This window comes from Lynx rufus, unplaced genomic scaffold (assembly GCF_022079265.1).
Source record: "Lynx rufus isolate CCGP_SWC_20201006 ecotype Redwood Valley unplaced genomic scaffold, mLynRuf1.p SCAF_15, whole genome shotgun sequence".
Classification (NCBI taxonomy): Eukaryota; Metazoa; Chordata; class Mammalia; order Carnivora; family Felidae; genus Lynx; species Lynx rufus.
Genome location: NW_025814829.1, coordinates 42,758,768 through 42,780,803, shown reverse-complemented (window position 1 = coordinate 42,780,803; position 22,036 = coordinate 42,758,768). Strand labels below are relative to the sequence as shown.

Here is a 22,036-nt window from a genome sequence, read left to right as displayed (position 1 = left end):
GTAGGTAATGATTGTTTCTTTTATAGTATTCTCTGAGTAGATCATTTATTTATTTACTCAGTCATTTATTCATTAACAGACTACTATAATTTCACCTGCATTAGTACAGGTCATCTGAAATAGTTGGGCTGGTGAAAAATTACCTTGAGTGTCTTAATGTGCTTTTTTAAAACCAATACATCTTCAGGGTGCCTGTGGCTCAGTTGGTTAAAGCATCTGACTCTTGATTTCAGCTCAGGTTATGGTCTTGGAGTTGTGGGATTGAGCCCTGCATTGGCCTCTGAGCTGGGCGTGGAGCCTGCGTGAGATTCTCTCCCTCTCCCTCTGCGCCCCCCCACATACACCACATCCCATCCACGCTCTCTCTCTCTCTCAAAACAGAAAAAAATAACCATCTTCTACTTACCAAAATTTGCTTTCTGTGAGCCAACTTGATCTGTATTACTTAATTTTGATGAGAAGAAAAGAGGGGTACAGAGGATCTGAAGCAGGCTCTGTGCTAACAGCAGAGAGAGCCCCATGCAGGGCTTGAGCTCACGAACTGTGACATCATGACCTGAGCCAAAGTCAGACACTTAACCAACTGAGCCATCTAGGCACCCCAAGAAGGCCAGTTTTCTGGACCTGTTATGTTATATAGAATACAGTTTCAGTATTTGCCACACTGTTGTTTGAAGAAATTTATCTTTTAAAATCTGTGTCTGGGGGGAAATGCAGGCTTTTCACATAAAAGGGAAAATAAATGATTTTGAACATTGTAATGAAGGTTTTAATGATAGAATTGTGCTATGTAAAAAAATAAAATTCAAGTATCCGATAATTATAAAACATTTTTCTTTAAGTTTACTTATTTTTGAGAGAGAGACAGAGTGCGAGTTGGGGAGGGGCAGAGAGAGAGGGAGACACAGAATCTGAAGCAGGCTCCAGGCTCTGAGCTGTCAGCACAGAGCCTGACGCGAGGCTCGAACTCACAGACTGTGAGATCATGACCTGAGCCGAGGTCTGACGCCCAACTGACTGAGCCACGCAGGTGCCCTTATAAAACATTTTTGTAACCAAGGAAATAAATATTTTATGGCTCAGGTGGGTTTTTATTAGAATTTGAAGATTCCTAATCCAGGGCAATCTAAAATATCATCGAAAAGTTATTTAGATGATGAGCACACATCTTTGCAAAAACAAAGCTAAACAAACTTGTTTTAGTCAAATATAAAAAATACCTATTTAAGAAGGTGTCATCTAGAAAGTCATTGCTGTATTTTAAAAGTAGCCCTATCTTAAATGAAAAGATCGATGAGGATAGAAAATAAAAGCATTTGTAAATGGTTAAGTTTATAGATATGTAGGGTAGTGGTTGATTATCATCGTTATAGAAATGCATATGTATGAATTTTTTTTATGTTTTTTAAAAATGTTAGAGAGAGAGAGTGCAAGCAGGGAAGGGGCAGTGAGAGGGGGGACAGAGGATCCAAAGCAGTCTCTGCATGACAGCAGCGAGCCCCATGTGGGGCTCGAACTCACAAATGGTGAGATCACAACCTGAGCCAAAGTTGGACGCTCAACAGACTGAGCCACCCAGGCTCCCCACATGTATGTGAATCTTAACATGTTGGAAATAGATAGCACCTAATGTAAGTTAAGTGTAGGGAGTGGAATGTAAGAATAAGATTAAAAAAAAAAAACTTGTAATCTGTGGAATAGCTTTTGTGTTTCCTGTTTTCATTGCCTTTTGCCTACTTACAAAACAGCCACTTCTGGCAGGTTTTCAAGAATGCCCATCATTTGTTTTAAATGTTTGACATCCATGCTATTTCTAGAAGGCGGTATCGTTTTATTAGAAAGAACTTTATGCTAAGCTTTTACATTACGTTTGTACCTTGGTCATGTCATTGACCATCTCTGCTTCAGATTTAATATTCTGTGATTACTACTGGAGATGTTTGCTCATGATTACTAGTCAAGGGTAGATTAAACCCCTGCCGAACTGCCTTAAGTGTTTAATATGTGGTGTTTTAAAATTAAATATAGATAATTAATTTATTGGTTTGAACTGCATTTACAGCGAGCTGTTTGAGGTGGACCACATCAGAACAATATATCACATGTTTATTGCCCTGCTCATTCTCTTTATCCTCAGCACACTCGTAGTAGATTACATTGATGAAGGAAGGTAAGGCAAGAAAACGAATGTTTGGCTAGTTCCTGCATGGGGTGTTGGGAGCTTTTGTGACATTTAAATTTTGGTAAATTTTGGTGATTTGGTTAAGTTTGCTTCAGGAAATCCCAGAGCAGCTCATTGGAGGATGAGATTCCTCTCTCTCAAGAGCACAACTAAATGGAATATTGGAAGTTTCATTAGTTTTATTTTTCAAATGGTCTTTTTTAGTACATTTTAGCAGTTTCTAAATAATTTTCCTAAATGGGAAAATTTTGTATATACAGTTCATCAATTTTCTACTATGGTATGCATTTCAGGTTGTTAATAAAAATAAGTAGCTTATTGGAATTATGCTTGAAAAACATTTCTTTTTAATGTAAGAATGAAATTGTAACTTTAAAAATGATAGGGTGGTAATCATACATTGAATTATGTGCATTATTAGAAAGTCATATTTTGACATAATGGTTTAATAGTATATTAGTAGAGTTTTGAATTATTCCTATTCTTAAAAATCATCTTTTGGACGTAACAGTGATTGCTATTTCAATACTTTAGATATTAACTTTATAATATCTTAGAACTGAGAATTTATGAATGTTAGAATCTAATCACAAGAAGTTTAAAGTTTTATTTTTTTAGGTTATCTTGGGTACCTTATGTTCAAAAACTATATTATGTTAGGGCTTTTAGAAAATTTGTTGTTGGGATACATTGTGAAGCAGGGGCTTTGGAGCAGTTCTCTCTCTAGCACAGCTCTTACCTCCACAACTAGAGTAGATTAATGTTGTTGTGTTTCCTAAGGTTCAGAGTTTTAGGTCTGAAAGTTTGGGATTCTGTGAGTCAACGCACATTAAAAATTTGTGTTCTTTCTCTGTGCTTCTTCTCCCTAGGCTGGTGCTTGAGTTCAATCTCATGTCTTACGCTTTTGGCAAATTTCCTATTGCCATGTGGACGTGGTGGACCATGTTCTTGAGTACACTTTCAATTCCCTATTTCCTCTTTCAACATTGGGCCAGAGGCTACAGCCGGAGTTCTCATCCAGTGGTCCATTGTCTCATCCATGGCTTCCTTTTCATGGTCTTCCTGATAGGAGTTCTAGGTTTGGGACCAACATATGTTGCATTAGCTTACACGCTCCCACCAGCTTCCCGGAGCATTGTCATACTTGAACAGGTAAGGTTTTGAATGTTGCCCAGTGCAGTGCAACTTAGTTATTTTAACTTAGTTAAAATAATACTGATGTTCTGTTATTTTTAGTTGTATTAGTTGGATACATCTTTCTATCTGGTTCTTTGTGCTATTGTGTATAAAATTAAAGTGGTAAACTAGATCATCTCCTGTCTTAAAATTCATACTAGTTTCAGTATCCTCTGATTCTTGGTAATTATATTGAACTGTGCTGGGTGAATTCAAATTTTGTTCTTGAACATGTGTAGAAATCATTTAAAGTATAAAATATTTTTGTAATTAAAAACTCTACCTTTGAGGTGTCCGATTCATTGTTCTGTCATCTAAACGGTTCCCATCTGAATAAAGGATTTATTTTGTTCATACACCCTTTAGAATTTTCTGACTTACATTGGCTGTCTGTAATGTTCTGTGTGACTAATGGGAAGGACTATTTCAGGAAACTTTGTTTGAATAGGTTTTTTGTTTCTTACCGTAATACGGTTGTAATAGATAATGCTGTTAGATGCAAAATAATTTGAGTAATAACATGTCCTTCCTTAGAGTTTGTTTTTCATTTGTTTTAATCCATAAAAGTGAACTTGAGTTGGTGTATGCAAAATTAGGAAGTTCTTTATATGATTACAATCTAGTGATGTTCTGGGGTTGCTTATGGAGACAAGACGATGGTAGAAAATTCATCTTTTCCCCCCCCCTCCTTTTGTAGATTCGTTTCATAATGAAGGCCTATTCATTTGTCAGAGAGAATGTGCCTCGGGTACTAAATTCAGCTAAGGAGAAATCAAGTATGTAATTTCATTAGGTCAAGGATTATTCAATAGAATATTTCAACCTTTGGTATTTAGTGGGATGGCTTATTACATTCTGTAGACGTTATGTTCGATTTCAGATATGTAGGATCCATACTGATTTGGAAGACTGTCTTACTGTTTCCTGATTGTTCCCATTTTGCCTTCGTACCTACAATTGAAAAACATTGATCACCAGCCTCTTACACTTGGTCTTATTTTTATAGGATGTTAATAGACTCATTACACCCACGTGTGCTTCCCTTTGAATTGCTGCTTCAAACTCTAGAAGGTATTTCTAAGTCACAGGAATAACTTAGTTTAGACAGATCGGTAATATTGAATCCGTATAAGAATAAGAAGTCTTCATCTGGGGAGATCAGGAAGAAGTGACGTGGGCTAAGAGAAGTCATTTTATTCTTCCCTATTGTGTGCTTTCTTCTCCCTTTTAGTTTTGCCAGGAGAAGTTGAAGAGTGTCTGATCTAACCACAGTTTTCCTTTTCCAGAGATTGTTCCAGTACCCACAGTCAACCAGTATCTGTACTTCCTGTTTGCTCCTACCCTCATCTACCGTGACAACTATCCCAGGTAATGGTAGCGTGAGGTTCGAAGAGTGTTGAGCACCAGAAGTGTAGCCTGAGTGAGGTGGGATAGTAGGCAGGGGCCAGTTCATATAGGGTTATAAAGAGTATAGGATGAGTTTTAATTCTCATGCTGGCATGGGAAAGCCCCAAATGGTGATTCTGGCAATCCGATTCGATTGCAGTAATTCTGGACAGAATTATACAGGCATTTCCTATGCCAGAAATGATGTTCTGTGTTCATTAGCTTTCTTTAGAAAACTTACTTTGTTTCTTCCTTTTTAGGACTCCCACTGTAAGATGGGGTTATGTCGCTATGCAGTTTTTACAGGTGAATTTTTTCTTTAACCACCTGAGGTTTGTTGATTGGTGAGAGATGGGGATTCAGATTTATAATACTAATTTAATCTATTGAAGCTGTTGGTAAATTCTTGTCATCTGGGGACTCTAGAACGCTTTTTGAAGTCTTTTAAAATGTTACCAGTACAGTAAATGGTATTTGTTTTGTCAACATCAAAAGTCATTTCTTTCAGTAAAAGAATTTATTTTAATTAAGTCATTTCATTTGGTAACTTTAGTAAGCCTTTACATTTATTTCTCCCTCCCCTTATGGTTTTTTATTTTGGGAAATATATGTGTGGGTATAGTTTGAATGATAAGAATCATAAATCCCAGAAGTTTCCATTTTAAAATCTTGTCTCAACCAAATACCCATTTATGAAGTAAGTTCTTCTGTTCTGGGTTTTTTGTAGCAGGATAAGCAGGTTCCAAGGGTTTGGTATGTAATTTGGTAAAGGCTTGAGAGAAGGTATGATAGAAACTAGGCTTGAGTAATATCTGTGAAGGATTGTAGGTTGGCAACTTTATGTAGTAGCACTAAATGGAACATAGATGGAAACATCAGTCTGAGGGTCACATTTCTCTTCTATTGAAGGAAAAACATCCCCGTCTTTCCTTATCAAGCCATGATTAGTATGTCCTTTTATTTTCCAGGTTTTTGGTTGCCTTTTTTATATGTACTACATCTTTGAAAGGCTCTGCACCCCCTTGTTTCGGAATATCAAACAGGAGCCCTTCAGCGCTCGCGTTCTGGTCCTATGTGTATTTAATTCCATCTTGCCAGGTAACATGGGTACTAGTTAATGTGGCTATTGATGCAGGAAAAAGAGGGCTATTGAATATGCACTTTTTTGATTTACCTGCTTTTTGCTATGAACTCATCTGTACATCTATACCCATGTCACCCTCTTTCTGTCTGTCTCCTACGTAAGTATACTTCCAGTTTCAGCCCAGTCTTCCCATTTGTCTTCTGACTTCCACTCAAGTTTTGCTTTCTGTGACTGTGGATAGTCCATATTTACACCTGATCTTCCTGTTCACTGTCCACTTCACTGTAATCTTCCTCCGACTCCATCCAGGCCGCAGACATGGCCTTTATTGAAATCACTGGTAACCTCCTGATTCTAAATCCGGTAGATGGTTTAGCCTTTATCCTGTTTGCTCTCCAGGAAGCATTTGTTGGATGCTGTCGACCACGTTTGGAAACCTCTCGCCGCCTGTTCTTGCTCTCCTGTCTTTCTGGCCATACCTCTATCTCCTAACTTCATTCATTCCACTTAGTTCTTTTTTTAGAGATGTAGGAGTACCTATTATGTGCCAGGTGCTGTGGACCTAGTAGTGAACTGGACACACATACTCTACTCTCTGGAAGCTTGCATTTTAATTATATTTACAGTTTCCTTTACTTTGTTTTTTCTCTACCTCTTAAATGTTGGTTATGTCTTTTATTACCTTCCTTCTTCCTTTCCCTCTCCCATGCTCCTAGGTAATCCTTTATGATTGTCCCCTGAGATTTACTCCAATAAATTATTTTATCTGTCCCTCTAATAGAATATGTATTAAATGCATATCTTCCTCACTAGGCTGCAAATTCCTTGAGATCAAGGATTGTGTCTTACAGCCCGTCAGCCAATCACAGTCTTTCCGATATTGTCTAATACATAATAGATGCTCCATAAATATGTTTTGATATTTTTTTAATAAACAGGTGAATGAAAGGGGTAGGCATATAAACGGATATTTTACCATATAATGTATAATATATGTTACAACGTAATATATATTAACTGGGATGAACAAGGTGCTGATGAACTTCGCATCACATCAGACATGACATTTGATACTGAGTTTTGAAAAACAGCTAGATGTTTGGCAGAACTGGTGGAAATGTGCTTTTAGGTGGTGGGATGGAAGCAGAGCCATACGGAGGATTTTAGGATGGCAGGAGTCCAGTCATGGACAATGTTTACAGCAGTGCGAGTAGAGTCAGATCGGTTAACTTGGTCACTTTGGACATTTTGCTGGATAACTCCGTTTGGGGAGGCTGTCTTGTGTATTGTAGGATATTTAGCAGCATCCCCACCTCTCTAATTAGATACCAGTAGTACAGCCCGTATCCCTTGAGTCGTGACAATGACATGTGTCCAGAATTGTCAGATGTTCTCTGAGGAGCAAAATCTCCCTCTGTTTTTGTTTTTGTTTTTTTTTTATCTTTATTTATTTTTGAGAGAGACAGAGTGTGAGCAGGGGAGGAGTAGAAAGAGAGGGAGATACAGAATCCAAAGCACGCTCCAGGCTCTGAGCTGTCAGCACAGAGCCCGATGCAGGGCTCGAACTCGTGAACCGTGAGATCATGACCTGAGCTGAAGTCGGATGCTCAACCCACTGAGCTACCCAGGTGCCCCCAAATCTCCCACAGTTTTAAGCAGTTGGTTTAGAGGAATGCATGAGGGCCAGATTTTAAAAGGCCTTGGGTACCAAGTTAAGCCGTACATCTAGGCATTTCTTTTTTTCTTTTAAAATTTTTTTTAATTTTTATTTTTGAGAGAGAGAGAGAGAGAGTGTGAGCAGGAGAGGGGCAGAGAGAGAGGGAGACACAGAGTCTAAAGCAGGTTTCATCTAGGCATTTCTATTAAAAACAGGCTGGGTCATGGGGTACCTGGGTGGCTCAGTTGGTGAAGCGTCTGACATTGGCTCATGTCACGATCTCTTGGTTTGTGTGAGTTTGAGCCCCGCATCAGGCTCTGCACTGACAGTGTGGAGCCTGCTTGGGATTCTCTCTCTCTCTCCCCCCCCCACCCCCCCGCCCTCTCCCTCCCCCTCCCCCACTAGCATTCCTTCTCTCTCAAATCAGATAAACTTAACAAATGACCTAGCCTGTTTTTTTTTTCTTTTTATCTTGAAACCCACTTGGAAGGTAATTATTGCTTTCTAAAATTAAAATCACTTTCAAAAGAACATTCTGTCATCACTTGAATGGGTAAGCTGGAACAGTAACTTTTATTTTACAGAAAAATTATGACTAATCAAATGGTGACATAAAATTAATTGCTGGGGGGTGCCACGGTGGGTCAGTCCATTAAGCGTCCGACTTTGGCTCGGGTCATGATCCTGTGGTTCGTGAGTTTGAGCCCCACGTTGGACTCTGCTGTGAACGCAGAGTCTGCTTCAGATCCTCTGTCCCCCCCTCTCTCTGCCCCTCTCTCATTTGTGCATGCACTCTTTCAAAAATAAATAAACATTAAAAAAATTAACTGCTAGGTATATGAACTATTTGGAAAGACTCTTAATATTGTTCATCTTATTTTTAGGTGTGCTGATACTGTTCCTTATGTTTTTTGCCTTTTTGCACTGCTGGCTCAATGCCTTTGCTGAGATGTTATGCTTCGGTGACAGGATGTTTTATAGGGTAATGTATACTTGCACTTCTCTTTCTTTTCCCATTTTTCTTAAGTACTTCCATCTTCATTGTTAAGTATTTGAACATTGTTGGCTACTAGCTTTCTAACATAAACGTTGTGAAATTTTTTTTCCATAAGTTTCACCAACATTAAGTCTGAAATTCTGATACTGATGCAGTTAGCACAGCCTCACAGCCACATCTCCTACCTCTAATATCTGCTCCCTTAATAAAGTGTAAAGTTTCTGCTGGTACCTGTGTGGGTGATGAAGTGGGAAAGCAAGTATCCAGAGGGCATCATGAGACTTTGCCGATCCTTCATCTGAAATTGGCTCTCTGGTGCCGTAGGAGCGATCTTCTTAGCAAATTGTGTAGGATTGTGTCATAGTTCATAAAGGAAATCACTTTTCCCTCCTTTATTTTGAAAGGCCTCAATTATGCTTAAGATAGTATTCTTATACTTGCAAAGTTGGAATTAAGCTTCACACAGGAGCGGGGTTGCTCACAGTGTTCTGTGACCCTGCCTAAAGCCCTCTGGAGTTTTGTTTCTTTGTGGTTCATCTGGCAACACCCAAAGCCTTGCACTCCTTTCTGAAAGAAACTGGGAGTGTGGGTTGTAAATTGTAGCTTTCTGATTCCATTGGTTTGATCTGAAAGTAGGGAGCAAGATATGTATGAAGGCGCACCGGGACTTGCAGGTAACCATTGTCTCACTCCCTTGTGCAACGTAAATTTTGTCACTTGTGGTACCAGTGGACATTTCTTCAGGTTTGCACACTAAGTCTACATGACCTTAGAATTCTCTCCTTGTGTTTTAGCAAGGTAAGGGGATTTGCTGTTTAGATGAACCTTAGATTTAATAATTCTGTATGTTCTGTATCTTCCATCGTAACTTCTTTAATAATGAGACAAAATGAGCTTAGGGACTTCAGAACCAGAATTCATGTCTTATTGAACACTAATAACCAAAATGGCTTTTAAGTTTTTTCTGACATCAGCGTATGGACTAACAAATTATAACACACTGGATATTATGTTGTGTGCGTGTGCTCTTTAGGAACGTTCGGGGTGTTTTACTTTGGTTCTCTGTGTATGTGTGTGTGTGTGCATGTAGTTCTGAACCTTTGCTTTTTTTCCCTCAGGATTGGTGGAACTCTACATCATACTCTAACTATTACAGGACCTGGAATGTGGTAGTTCATGACTGGCTATATTACTATGCTTACAAGGACTTTCTTTGGGTAAGCAGCAAGAGTTAGTTGATGTTCAAAAAATGGAGATTCTTTTCCAGAAGGTATTAGTATTGTGCCACTGGAAGAAGTTATGCTTAGTTGTCTTCAGTTTGCTGTGGGCCATTTAGGTCTATATGTCCAAGAAACCTTATGCTTTGAACACTACTCCTTAGAGACTAGTATGTACAATTACTAGATCTAATACCATGGTTTTGCTTTGGGTTTTAGTTTACATGGTTACAGTAAGAACGCATGGAGGCATTTGGAGACGTTGAAATCATCTACCAGTAATGGATCATTTCTTTGAATCTGATTGCCAACAAATAATCTAGCTTCTTGGTTTTTGTTTTTGTTTTTGTTTCTTTGAGAAAAAAGGGAAACATTTATGTTCGGTGTATCTCCAGTTGTTGATATGTGTCTTTGAGACCTTCTTTAGAATGGAATCTATTTAGACTGATGAAGTGTAATCTTGAATCTCGTGATTGACTAATGCTGGTATCTCTGGATTGCAGATTTTAGTTGTTAAGTAAGTGACTGTTGGGTTAAGCAATAGCATGATGCACAAATAGCGCTATAGTCGAGTGTTCTTTCATTTGTAAATATAGTTTCACTTATGGACAAGGCATGTCGCTTCCTTCCAAACAAATCATAATTTAGTTACCTGTGAAAATGGGGAGGATGCCTGTCCTATCTATCGGACAGTGTTACTCTAAAGGTTGAGATCGGATGTGATGTGTCCATCTATATATGAAAACTGTGGTTTGTGGTAGTGAATTACAAATAGAAGTTACAAATAAGTTTTTGAAAATATGCCCAGATCCTTTGACATTAATGGCTTTGACAATGCCTCATTTTACTAAAATAAGGATTCTTCAGCATTAGATGTTTTTTGTAATTATTTCACTACATTTCATTTAATCCAAAGAGTAGATCGGAAAAATCAAATACAAACATAATTAAATAGGTGCCTTTAGCATGTGATAATTTTAAGTCTTATATACAGTTAACTCTTGAACAACACAAGGGTTAAGAGTGCAGACCCTCCCACACAGTCAAAAATTCGCATATAATTTTTTGAGTCCCCCAAAACTTAACTACTAATCACCTACTATTGGCTGGAAGCCTTACTGATAACAAATAGTTGGTTAACACATGTTTTGCATGTTATACGTATTATTACATACTATATTCTTACAGTAAAGTAGGCTAGAGAAAAGAAAATGTTATAAGAAAATCAAGGGTCAGCTGTATATAGTTCATGCTTATTACTTTTTAAAAAATGACTTTTTCCTATTCTCCTTTTATCCTAGTTTTTCACGAAGAGATTCAAATGGGCTGCCATGTTAGCTGTCTTTGCTGTGTCTGCTGTAGTGCATGAATATGCCTTGGCTGTTTGCTTGAACTTTTTCTATCCAGTGCTTTTCGTGCTCTTCATGTTCTTTGGAAGTAAGTATCTTGGCACGCTGTGAGTACCGAGTATCAAGGTAAAAGAGAAATTGAGAAAATACAAGGCAGCATAGAGGCAAGGAGTTAAGATGGTGGAGAAGTAGGGGGATCCCTAGGCTTTCCTCATCCCTCAAACATAGCTAGTATTGAGGTCAGATCCCTTGAAACATCCAGGAAATTGATCTGCGGAGTGGCGGAAGAATCTCCACAGTTGGAGGAAGAGAGCTTGGCAGATACTAGGCGAGTGGAAGTGAATTAGGGGAGAGGAAAATGGCAATGCCATGGAAGGGAGGGAACCCTTTCTGTGAAGAGACAAAAGGGAGAGAGAGAAAGAGAGAGGGATTTAGAAAGTGTGGCACTGAGTTAGCACAAGAGGAAAACTTCTCTGGACCATGGACTCGGGGGCGAGAAGCACCGAGTGTCTAGTTCTGTTTGTGTGTTTGTTTGTTTGCAAACTGCATTCCGAGCTCAAACTCTTGAGGTTTTGGAAGTGCGCAACCTTCTCTGGATTGGAGCTGTTGGCGTGCGCTCCTGGGGAGGAGGGAGTTGGTCCTGGAGTGTATAGAGTGGTGTAGAGATCTCTGGGGCGCCTTGGGAGGGAACATTCTCCTTCCTGGAGTACTCTTGGAAGAGGGTTTCTTGCCTCCCCAAGGACAAAAGACCCAGTAGGTGCCAGCCAAAGGCCTTTCATCATGAAGGTAGAGAGGCTGTACCCCAGAGGAGGGGAGCGGATCTGTATGATGCTGGGTCCTTTTAGACGCTGGGTTTTGGATCCCAGCTGTCTGCAAGGAGAAGGTGCAGGATAGTTGTAGCACAGGGCAAGCTGACTGCCCTCGCTATTCGGTGAGGACTGCCTGCATACCAGGAGGTATGAGATCCCCGGTCCGGGGTTGAGAGATTGGGATGGCACCATTTCCGCCCCCAACATCGACACTGTGGGACTTCAGAGAACAACACAGCTGCCCCCAGTGGAGGCAGGACTTCCTTACACCAAACCCCACCCCTTCGTGCCTGGCAACTGCTTATTTACTGGAGCAAGACTGGCTGACCCAACTCAACCGCAACTGGCCTCTCCTCCAGACCAGCACAGCCAGCACAGCCAGCACCCAGCATGCACCAAGTGCACTGAAAATCGAGTGCTTGACAATGACACCTGCAATTCTTTTTTCTTTTTTCTTTTTTTCTTTTGGAACCAGGCTTATAGTTTCTTGTTTGTTTTTTTCATTTTCTTTTCTCTTTTTTTTGGAAGGGGCTTTTTTATTTTTTCTTCTTTTTCTTTTTTTTTCCTTTTTGTTTGGAATCAGCTGTATAGTTTTTTGATTCTCTGTTTGAGAGTTTTTTTGTTGTTATTGTTCCCTTTTGTTTCCTTTTCTTTCTTTCATTTTGGTGGTGGTGGGGGGGATCAGGCTTTCCCTCTCTCCTCCTGTTTTCCAGGGTTACTCCAACAAACAAATCAAAACACAGCTAGTTAAAGGTCCAAACACTCCCTCACTGCAGACAAGGAGGAGCTCTGCAGAGGCCTGACCAGTGGGAAAGAGCAGCCAGAATGCAACAGCAGAGTGCACACAGCATATACCAGAAACACTTCCTCGAGTGCCAGGCCCCAGACAGTGTACGGCCCCTTTTTAACAGCATTACTCTCAGGTCTAGGAAATGTAACAAGATTTTAAAACACACAGAAGACAGAAACTTAGCCAAAGTGACAAGACAGAGGAATTCTCCCCAAAGGAAAGGTCAAGAAGAGATCATGGGTAGGGACTTACTCAAAATAGACAAAAACAATATATCTGAACAAGAATTGAAAACAAGAGTCGTAAGACTACTAGCTAGTCTTGAAAAAAGCCTGGAAGACACCAGAGAACTCTTGCTGCAGAGATCAAAGACCTAAGAACTAGTCAGGCTGAAATAACAGATCCTATAACTAAGATGCAAAAGACACTGGATACGGTGAAAACGAGGATTGAAGAAGCAGAGGAGAGAATAGGTGATATAGAAGGTAAAATTGTAGAAAATAATGAAGCTGGAAAAGGGAAAGGAAAGTGTTAGATCACAAGGGAAGACTTAGGAAACCCAATGATCCCATGAAACGAAACAATATCTATATCATAAAGTCCCAGAAGAAGAGTGGGAAAGAGGGGCAGAAGGTTTATTTGAACAAATTATAGCTGAGAACTTCCCTGATCTGGGGAAGGAAACAGGCATCCAAGTCCAAGAGGCAAGAGAACTCCCACCAAAGTCAACACAAACAGGCCAACACCCTGACATATAGCGAAACTTGCATAATACAAAGATAAAGAGAGAATTCTGAAAGCAGCTAGGGACAAAAGGTCCTTAACCTACAAGGCTAGACACCTAAGGTTAGTAGTAGACCTGTTCACTGAAACTTGGCAGACCAGAAGTGATTCGCAGGAAATATTCAATGTGCTGAGTGGGAAAAATATGCAGCCAGGAATGCTTTATCCAGCAAGACTGTCATTCAGAATAGGAGAGATGAAGAGTTTCCCAGACCAGGACACCTGGGTGGCTGGCTCAGTTAAGCGTCCGACTTCAAGCCATGCATTGGGCTCTGTGTTGACGGTACGGATCCTGACTGGGACCCTCTCTCACTCTCTGCCCCTCCCTACCCCTCTCTCATTAAAAATAAACTTAAAAAGAAAAGCGTAAGATACTAGCAAATCAAATTCAACAGTACATTAAAAGGATTATTCACCATGATCAAGTGGGATTTATTCCTGGGCTGCAGGCTGGTTCCATATTTGCAAATCAATCAATATGATATACCACATTAATAGAAGAAAGGATAAGAACCATATGATCATCTCCATAGATGCAGAAAAAGTATTTGACCAAGTACAGCATCTCTTCTTGATGAAAACCCCCAAGAAAGTAAGGATAGAAGGAACTTACCTCAACATCTTAAAGACCATTTATGAAGATCCCACAGCCAATATCATCTTCTGTGGGGAAAAACAGAGCTTTCCCCTAAGATCAGGAACACAACAGCGATGTCCACTCTCACCACTGTTATGTACTGGAAGTCCTAGCGTCAGCAATCAGATAACAAAAAGATAAAAGGCATCCAGATTAGCAACGAAGAAGTCAAACTTTTACATTTTGCAGATGACGTGATACTCTACATGGAAAACCTGAAACACCCCACCAAAAAACCGTTAGAACTGATCTATGAATTCAGCAAAGTTGCAGGATATAAAATAAGCGTAGAGAAATTGGTTGCATTTCTATACCCAAATAATAAAGCAGCAGAAAGAGAAATCAAGGAGTCTATCCCATTTACATTTGTGCCAAAAACCATAAGATACCTAGAGATAAATAACCAAAGAGATAAATGATCTGTATGCTGAAAACTATAGAAAGCTTATGGAAGAAATTAAGGAAGACACAAAGAAATGGAAAAGCATTCCACGCTCATGGATTGGATGAATAAATATTGTTAAAATGGCTGTACCACCCAAAGCAATGTACATTCAATGTAGTCACTATCAAAGTAACACCAGCACTCTTCACAGAGCTAGTACAAACAGTTGTAAAATTTGTATGGAACCAGAAAAGACCCTGAATAATCTAATGTTGTAAAAGAAAACCAAAGCTGGAGGCATCAAAATGTTGGCCTTCAAGCTTTATTATAAAGCTGTAATCATCAAAACAGTATGGTACTAGCACAGAAACAAACACATAGATCAATGGAATAGAATAGGGACCCAGAAATGGACCCACAAATCTATGGTGTACTAATCTTCGACAAAGCAGGAAAGAGTGTCCAATGGAAAAAAGATGGTCTCTTCAGCAAATGGTGCTGGGAAAACTGGACAGTGACATGCAGAAGAATGAAACTGGATCACTTTCTTACACCATATACAAAATTAAATTCAAAATGGATGAAAGACGTAAATGTGAGACAGGAAACCATCAAAATCCTAGAGGAGAAATCAGGCAGTAACCTCTTTGACCTCAGCCTCAGCAGCTTCTTGCCAGACATTTCTCTGGAGGCAAGAAAACAAAAGCAAAAATGAACTGTTGGGATCTCATCAAGATAAAAAGCTTCTGCACAGTGAAGGAAACAATCAGCAACCCCAGAGTCAACTGATGAAATGGGAGAGGATATTTACAAATGATGTATCAGATAAAGGGTTGCTATCCAAAATCTATAAAGAACTTATCAAACTCAACACTTAGAAAAGAAATAATCTGATGAAGAAATGGGCAAAAGACATGAATAGACAATTTTCTAAAGAAGACATCCAGATGGCTAACAGACACATGAAAAGATGTTCAACATCACTCCTCATCAGAGAAATACAAATCAAAACCACAGTAAGATACCACCTTACACCTGTCAGAATGGCTAAAATTAATAACTCAGGAAACAGCAGATGTTGGTGAGGATGCAGAGAAAGGGGAACCCTTTTGTAGTGTTGGTGGGAATGCAAACTGGTGCAGCTACTCTGGAAAACAGTATGGAGGTTCCTCAAAAAATTAAAAATAGAACTACCCTACCAGCCAGCAATTGCGCTACTATGTATTTATCCAAAGGATACAAAAATGGTGATTCAAAGGGGGCACATACACTCCAGTGTTTATAGTAGCGCTATTAACAGTAGCCAATTATGGAAAAAGCCCAAATGTCCATTGACTGATAGATGGATAAAGAAGACATGGTTTACATATACAATGGAATATTAGCGATCAAAAAGAATGAAATCTTGCCATTTGCAACAACGTGAGTGGAACTAGAGTGTATTCTAGGCAAAAAGTCTGTCATAGGAAGATAAGTATCATTGATTTCACTTGTGGAATTTAAGAAACACAACATGGACATAGAGAAGGGGAAGGAAAAATAAGATAAAAACAGAGAGAGAGGCAAACCATAAGAAACTCTTAACTACAGAGAAGAAAGAGGGTTGCTGGAGGGTGTTGGGTGGAGAGATGGCTTAAATGGGTGATGGGCATTAAGGAGAGCACTTGTTGGGATGAGCACTGCATGTTATATGTAAGTGATAAATCATTGGGCTCTTCTCCTGAAACCAGTACTACACTGTATGTTAACAAACTTAAATTTAAATAAATTAATTAAAAAAGAAAAAAATCTATAAGGCAGTCTAGAAAACCAGATGTTAGTTAATACCATTTCGAGGCAGTGTTTGTGAGATGCTTACAACATTGATTTTGAGTAATTTAAACACACACGGTTGCAGGGTGCTTAAATTTGAAGTAGAGAAATGGACATAAAGAGCCTTGAAGACTAATGACAACAGTAATTTGGGAGGTCATGAAAACTTTAAACAATTCAGTGTTCTCTCCCTGAAAAACATGGACCCTTTTTTGGGTGGGTGGGTGGAGGGACAAGGTTAAATATGAATGAGTCCATGAAATATATTTTCACCTGTCCTGAATATTATTTGATTTCCAATTAATCACTGATAAATTTTAACTCTGAAGTTTCATTTTCACTTATAAGACCTGTATACCTGTATAAATAAATAAACAAACCTGAATACCCACAGTTGATGCTCATTGTGATGATGATCAGAGCATATATCTGAAGCCACTTATTTCCTGACAGATTGTTACATTTTTTATCATCTTTCTGACTTCAGTGGCTTTCAACTTCATTGTCAATGACAGTCGGAAAAGGCCATTTTGGAATGTTATGGTGTGGACCTCTCTTTTCGCGGGCAACGGAGTCATCCTGTGCTTTTATTCCCAAGAGTGGTATGCACGTCAGCACTGTCCTCTGAAAAATGTGAGTCCTCATTCAGGCTGGAGCGGAAAAGCAATGTTTTTGCCCCCTGGTTGTGAGGGTTCGTGGGCAATATTAAGGAGAAGAGTAGTGGAGATGATGCCAGATTAATGTTAAGGGGAGGGAGGTAAAAGGGTTAGCTTATTATTTGATCTTACTGCACTGTCTTTGAAATTTTTCTTTTCTCTGGTTTTGTTTACACTGAGCACTCCTAGTTTTCGGTTCTCTCTTTTTTTCTCCCCCTTTCACTGCTTTTTCTGTAGTGTTTTCTGATTTTCTTCCTGTGTCCTGAAAATGTGGTGTTCTGCAGTCTTCTCAATGGCACGTGTGCCCCTCCTGCCACCACGTCATCCCAGAATAGTGAACTGTTTGTGAAAAAGTCCAGCTACACTCATATGCCTAGGATCCCTTTTCCCTTGATTTTGTTGTTGTTGTTTGTAATTATGTACGATTCTCATTTTTAGAGCCTTCACTTTTAGTTGCGTATGGAGAACTCCCGAATATTTAATGATGCCTCCTTGATCTATCTACTTGAGTATCTCTCACGGGGACCTATGACTGAAGTTGCCTAGAGTCCAGTTAATCAGCTTCTCTCCCAAAGCTTCTCCTACAGCCTTGTTTTTGTTATGCTGCCCCAATGCTCCCTCCTTATTTCCTGTTAACCCCCTTTTTACATCTGAACTAGCTGCTTTGGGCTGTCTCTGGTTATGGTACTCTCTGCACTCCAAATCCACCTGTCAGATTTTCTTTTTCAAATCCGGTTTGGATGCAATATCTTCCAGCTTTTTCAGATTCTTGCTCCAGTCTTTTCCCATTTCTGACCTTTCACGGTGCTTCATCTGTTCTCATTTAGTCATTTCAAACCTCATATTATAGTAATTTGTGTATATATTTTAGCATCCTCACCCTACCACCATTTAGATTTTAGACCACCAAAAGTAGGCCTGTGCTAAGATAAAATGCAAGATACAGAACAGAGGTAGTGCCTGTTTGGAATTTGGTCAGAAGCTTTGCGTAAAACTTGTAAATTGGGGGCGCCTGGGTGGCGCAGTCGGTTGGGCGTCCGACTTCAGCCAGGTCACGATCTCGCGGTCCGTGAGTTCGAGCCCCGCGTCAGGCTCTGGGCTGATGGCTCAGAGCCTGGAGCCTGTTTCCGATTCTGTGTCTCCCTCTCTCTCTGCCCCTCCCCCGTTCATGCTCTGTCTCTCTGTGTCCCCAAAAAATAAATAAACGTTGAAAAAAAAAAATTAAAAAAAAAAACTTGTGAATCGGTATAATCTGTGTTGCAGATAAAAATCTTTTGAATTAGTGAGCTGCTTACAGCTTAGAGGTTGTGGAAGTGCTGGGAAGCATTGTAAAACTGTGCGGTGTGTAGCATTAACACCCCTATCTACCCTGACACCTCGTGCTCACAGTGCCTGCAAATAAGCCACTCTTCCCTTCTTTTTTCCCCATCAAAGCCCACATTTCTGGATTATATCCGTCCACGTTCCTGGACTTGTCGGTACGTGTTTTAGAAGCTTGGACTCCCGTTTCATTCCTTGACACTGAAGATGGGATTTCTGCCTGATTTGGGGTCAGCATCTGTTTCCAGCTGTTACTGAAGTTATCTGTGCTATTTGGACCACTCCAGGCTTTACAGATGGCTTGCTCCATTCCTAGGTCAGCTGAGATGTTGGAAGTTTACTGGAATCTTGTGCACTTGAAGCAGTACTTTTTTTTTTTTTCCTCTACCTTTTTGGGAGAAGGGAGACTTATAGCTGACATAATGACAGATTTTTGCTGGCTTTTCGTTTTTTGACTCCATCTAAACATCATGACTAAACATGTTTTCTTGGCCACTGAATTAGCCAAAACACGAAGAAATCATTTAAATATTTTAGGCTTAGAAATTTTTTCACGCACACTGTTGGAATGTATGCTAATTGTGTACTTGGGAAAGAAAAAATAATGTGGAACATTTTGCTGTTTTTAGTAGAGGGGAAATAACTAGTTTCCAAAGATAATCTTGTTATACATCTTAATTGTATTTTTTTTTTTTTGGAAAGAAGTACATACAGTTCTATTCAGTTTTTGCCTTGTTTCTCTATAAGGTGTAGGTCATAATTTCTGTGAAGCAAAATTACACCGTTCATTTTGAATTCCTGAGTTTACATCCGAAATATTATAAACTGAGGGGGACAGAAGTAGGAAGGGAAAAAGAAAGACGTGACACAGGACAAAGAAAAACGCTTCCTTGTACAGTTTCCAAAGCAATTTTTAAAGACTTGCTGAATCAATCGTGTGTTTAAATTATTTTATCATGGAATTTATGTGGAAGGTAACTGCTTTGTTTAAACTTTAAGGTAATAACTTTTTGGAAGTTATTTAGAAGTACCCTTTGGTATACTTATTGTTTAATAAATACTGACTTGAAACATTTTGCACACTAATAAGTCTGTGACATATAAGTATTAATCACCTCCATTAATATTAAAGTGATTTTTAAAGATCCAGAAGCTGGCTTCTGCATTGCTCAATTATGGCATTTTTAATGGTAGTATGCTTTAGGTGAAACAAATTAATATGTGATCATTTTGAAGAAAAGGTACTCTATTATGTGATGTTTCCATGTTATAAGATGCCCATTGCTGATAAAGTGTGGTGTGCAGGAATTGTTTTGTTCGTACGTATGAGGTGTGATTATGTTTGTAAAGACCAAGCATTGAACGGGATATCCGCGACCATGTAGTTGAAGTTTCCACTCAGTGAAGTGAGACCGAAGAATTACTCAAAAGAGGATTCTTACTTGGAGTAGCCACCTTGAGAAGTTATCTTGGTATTATAACAGCCCTACTTCCATCCAAAAAGTTTTGGGACATCTTTTTGGAATTGTTTTTTAAAGTCTGTTTGAGTCTCATAAGAAGGTAAATAGACTTTGTTAGTAAACACACCTGAATTTGTACCACAAGTATCCAGCCTCATTACCAATTTTATTCCAATACCTTTGATCCATATGAGTTCAGGCCATTCCCAAACACCAAATCCAGCTTTTTAACAGACAAAAGTGCATGTGAAAAGAGGTTATTTTTTAAAAAGTAACTCCCATGTTCCCAAGCGGTAATTGTCTATACAGTGGTCTGGTAATTGTAATGGAGCCATAACCTCCACAGATTGCTTTATGCTTTAATATAGCTTGTACTTTCTGGCATTTTTATTAAAAATTAAAATGAGTCAATCACTTGAGTTGATAACTCTGTTTTTAATATGACGAGGGAGTTAAGAAAACCAGATTGATCTAAGACTTATTTATGTATAAGTCATCTACTTAAGGAGTGGTAGATCTCTGAGACCATGGAATTCTTAGATCTGTATTTCTGTTAAGTGCTGTGAATGTTACGCTCTCATTGACGAGGACTTTGTTGCTTTGTACCGATTCTGAATACTGTATTTGTTGGACTGACCAGTGCTGTTTTTTTTTAAGCTCTCCTCTTCCTTTTATTGGTGATTTTGTTTTTCTGCCCAAAGACTTGGATGTGAGAACAAATAATATGCTTAAAACTAAAGACTCTAGAATGATAAGAATGCTCTAAGAAATTTTCACAAACAAACAAAAAAAAAAAGGAAATTTTCACAAACACTTAAAAAATAGCTGCGTTCTGTGAGAGAAACTAGTTTGGTAGCTGTGGCCTTCCTGCTAGCTGCTTTCAACAAAAGTCTTTTTCTTTAAATCACTACTGTGTTGCCTGGGTGGCTCAGTCAGTTGAGTGTCTGGCTCTTGATTTCGGCTCATGTCATGATCCCACAGTTTGTGAGATCGAGCCCCGCGTGGGGCTCTGCGTTGACAGCACGGAGCCTGCTTCGGATTCTCTCTCCCTCTCTCTCTTTCTCTGCCCCTGGCCCCCACTCGTGTGTGCACTCTCTTGCTGTGTCGCTGTCTCTCAAAATGAATAAGTAAATGTTAAAAAAAAAAACACTACTTACACTCCTGAATAAATTAAAACCTCTATATGTTTTAGGATGGTTTATTGATTTTTCCTCTTGCTAATAGGGGTCAAAGTTAGTTATGGGACAATACTTTTTTCCTTATGAACAGGGAAGAGTTTCAAATTTTGTTCCTGTAAGAAGTATTTTAGGTTTGTTTATTTACTTTGAGAGAGCAGAGAGGGTGTGCGCATGCAGGAGTTGGGGAGGGGCAGAGGGAGAGGGAGAGAGAATCCCAAGCAGGCTCTGCCCTGTCAGCGTGGAGCCCAATACAAGGCTCAATGGTCTGGAGGGGGTTTGATCTCACAAACTGAGGTCATGACCTGGGCTGAAATAATCGAGTCTAATGCTAAACCTGCTGAGGCCCCCAGGCGCCGCCCCTCTTCCTGTGAGAAGTATTAATGATAGCAGCCATTTTTGTGTTTTTTTCCAAAACAACAGCTAAATCTCAACCTTTGTCATATATCTGTTAGATGCTTTCATTTTTCAATTCTGGATAGTGAAGGAAAATGGGTTTTGTTTGTTTTTGGTGGATTAATCTCCTGCAATTGCCTAAATAAAGTTGCTTGCTTTATGTTAGAACTTAATCAGAACATTGAGGCTGCTTGTGACCTTTCAGTAACTACTATTTTTATTTGTTTGATAGTGGACTTTACTGGGAAAAATTAGTGTAAAAAACATTCAAATGCATAAAATTTAAAGAAGACCATAAAATTATACCTTTTAGCTATAGTAGTCACAATAGCAATCACAAATAAGGTAAACCCTAAATTATTGCCTAAGCAAAGCTATTTTGTCAGGCTTCTATTGCAAAGCCCGAGGCAGGAAATACTGCAGTATCAGAGGTGAGCCCCAATGACGAATTTGCATTTGAAGCTGAAGAAAGGAAAAAAAAAAACCAACATGACAGTAACTACTTTTTGCTTTTGGAAGCATAAGGGGTGGGGAAAATGTTGTTTTCCTTTTAGTTGTAGGGTAAAATAGGTGACATTGGCAGGTTAATAAGGTGTAGGGTGTAAATACTCTGTAATCGCAAACACATTATGTTGCACAAGTAATTCATTTAGGATAGGCAGTTTTCATTGAATTTTAAAATTCCACTTGCCTGAAAAATGGAATCCTGAAGTCTTTGTAGAAAGCCTAACAGAACAGTGTGTATTTAAAGATTGGTCATGTGGG

General features: G+C 39.2%; 1 protein-coding gene across 2 annotated transcripts in view; it reads left to right on the top strand.

The window, feature by feature from the left end:
- Positions 1-20,656, top strand: part of SOAT1 (sterol O-acyltransferase 1) — an 82,349-nt gene extending 61,693 nt beyond the window's left edge. For both annotated transcript variants that reach the window (XM_047076930.1, XM_047076929.1), the window contains 11 exons: positions 2,063-2,170; positions 3,052-3,334; positions 4,056-4,134; positions 4,645-4,726; positions 5,005-5,050; positions 5,713-5,842; positions 8,370-8,467; positions 9,601-9,699; positions 11,001-11,136; positions 16,752-16,897; positions 18,355-20,656. In XM_047076930.1, the coding sequence (XP_046932886.1) occupies positions 2,063-2,170; positions 3,052-3,334; positions 4,056-4,134; positions 4,645-4,726; positions 5,005-5,050; positions 5,713-5,842; positions 8,370-8,467; positions 9,601-9,699; positions 11,001-11,136; positions 16,752-16,897; positions 18,355-18,411 (1,264 nt within the window). In that variant the 3' untranslated portion in view covers positions 18,412-20,656. The remainder of the gene's footprint in view (positions 1-2,062; positions 2,171-3,051; positions 3,335-4,055; positions 4,135-4,644; positions 4,727-5,004; positions 5,051-5,712; positions 5,843-8,369; positions 8,468-9,600; positions 9,700-11,000; positions 11,137-16,751; positions 16,898-18,354) is intronic.
- The last annotated feature ends 1,380 nt before the right edge of the window (positions 20,657-22,036 follow it).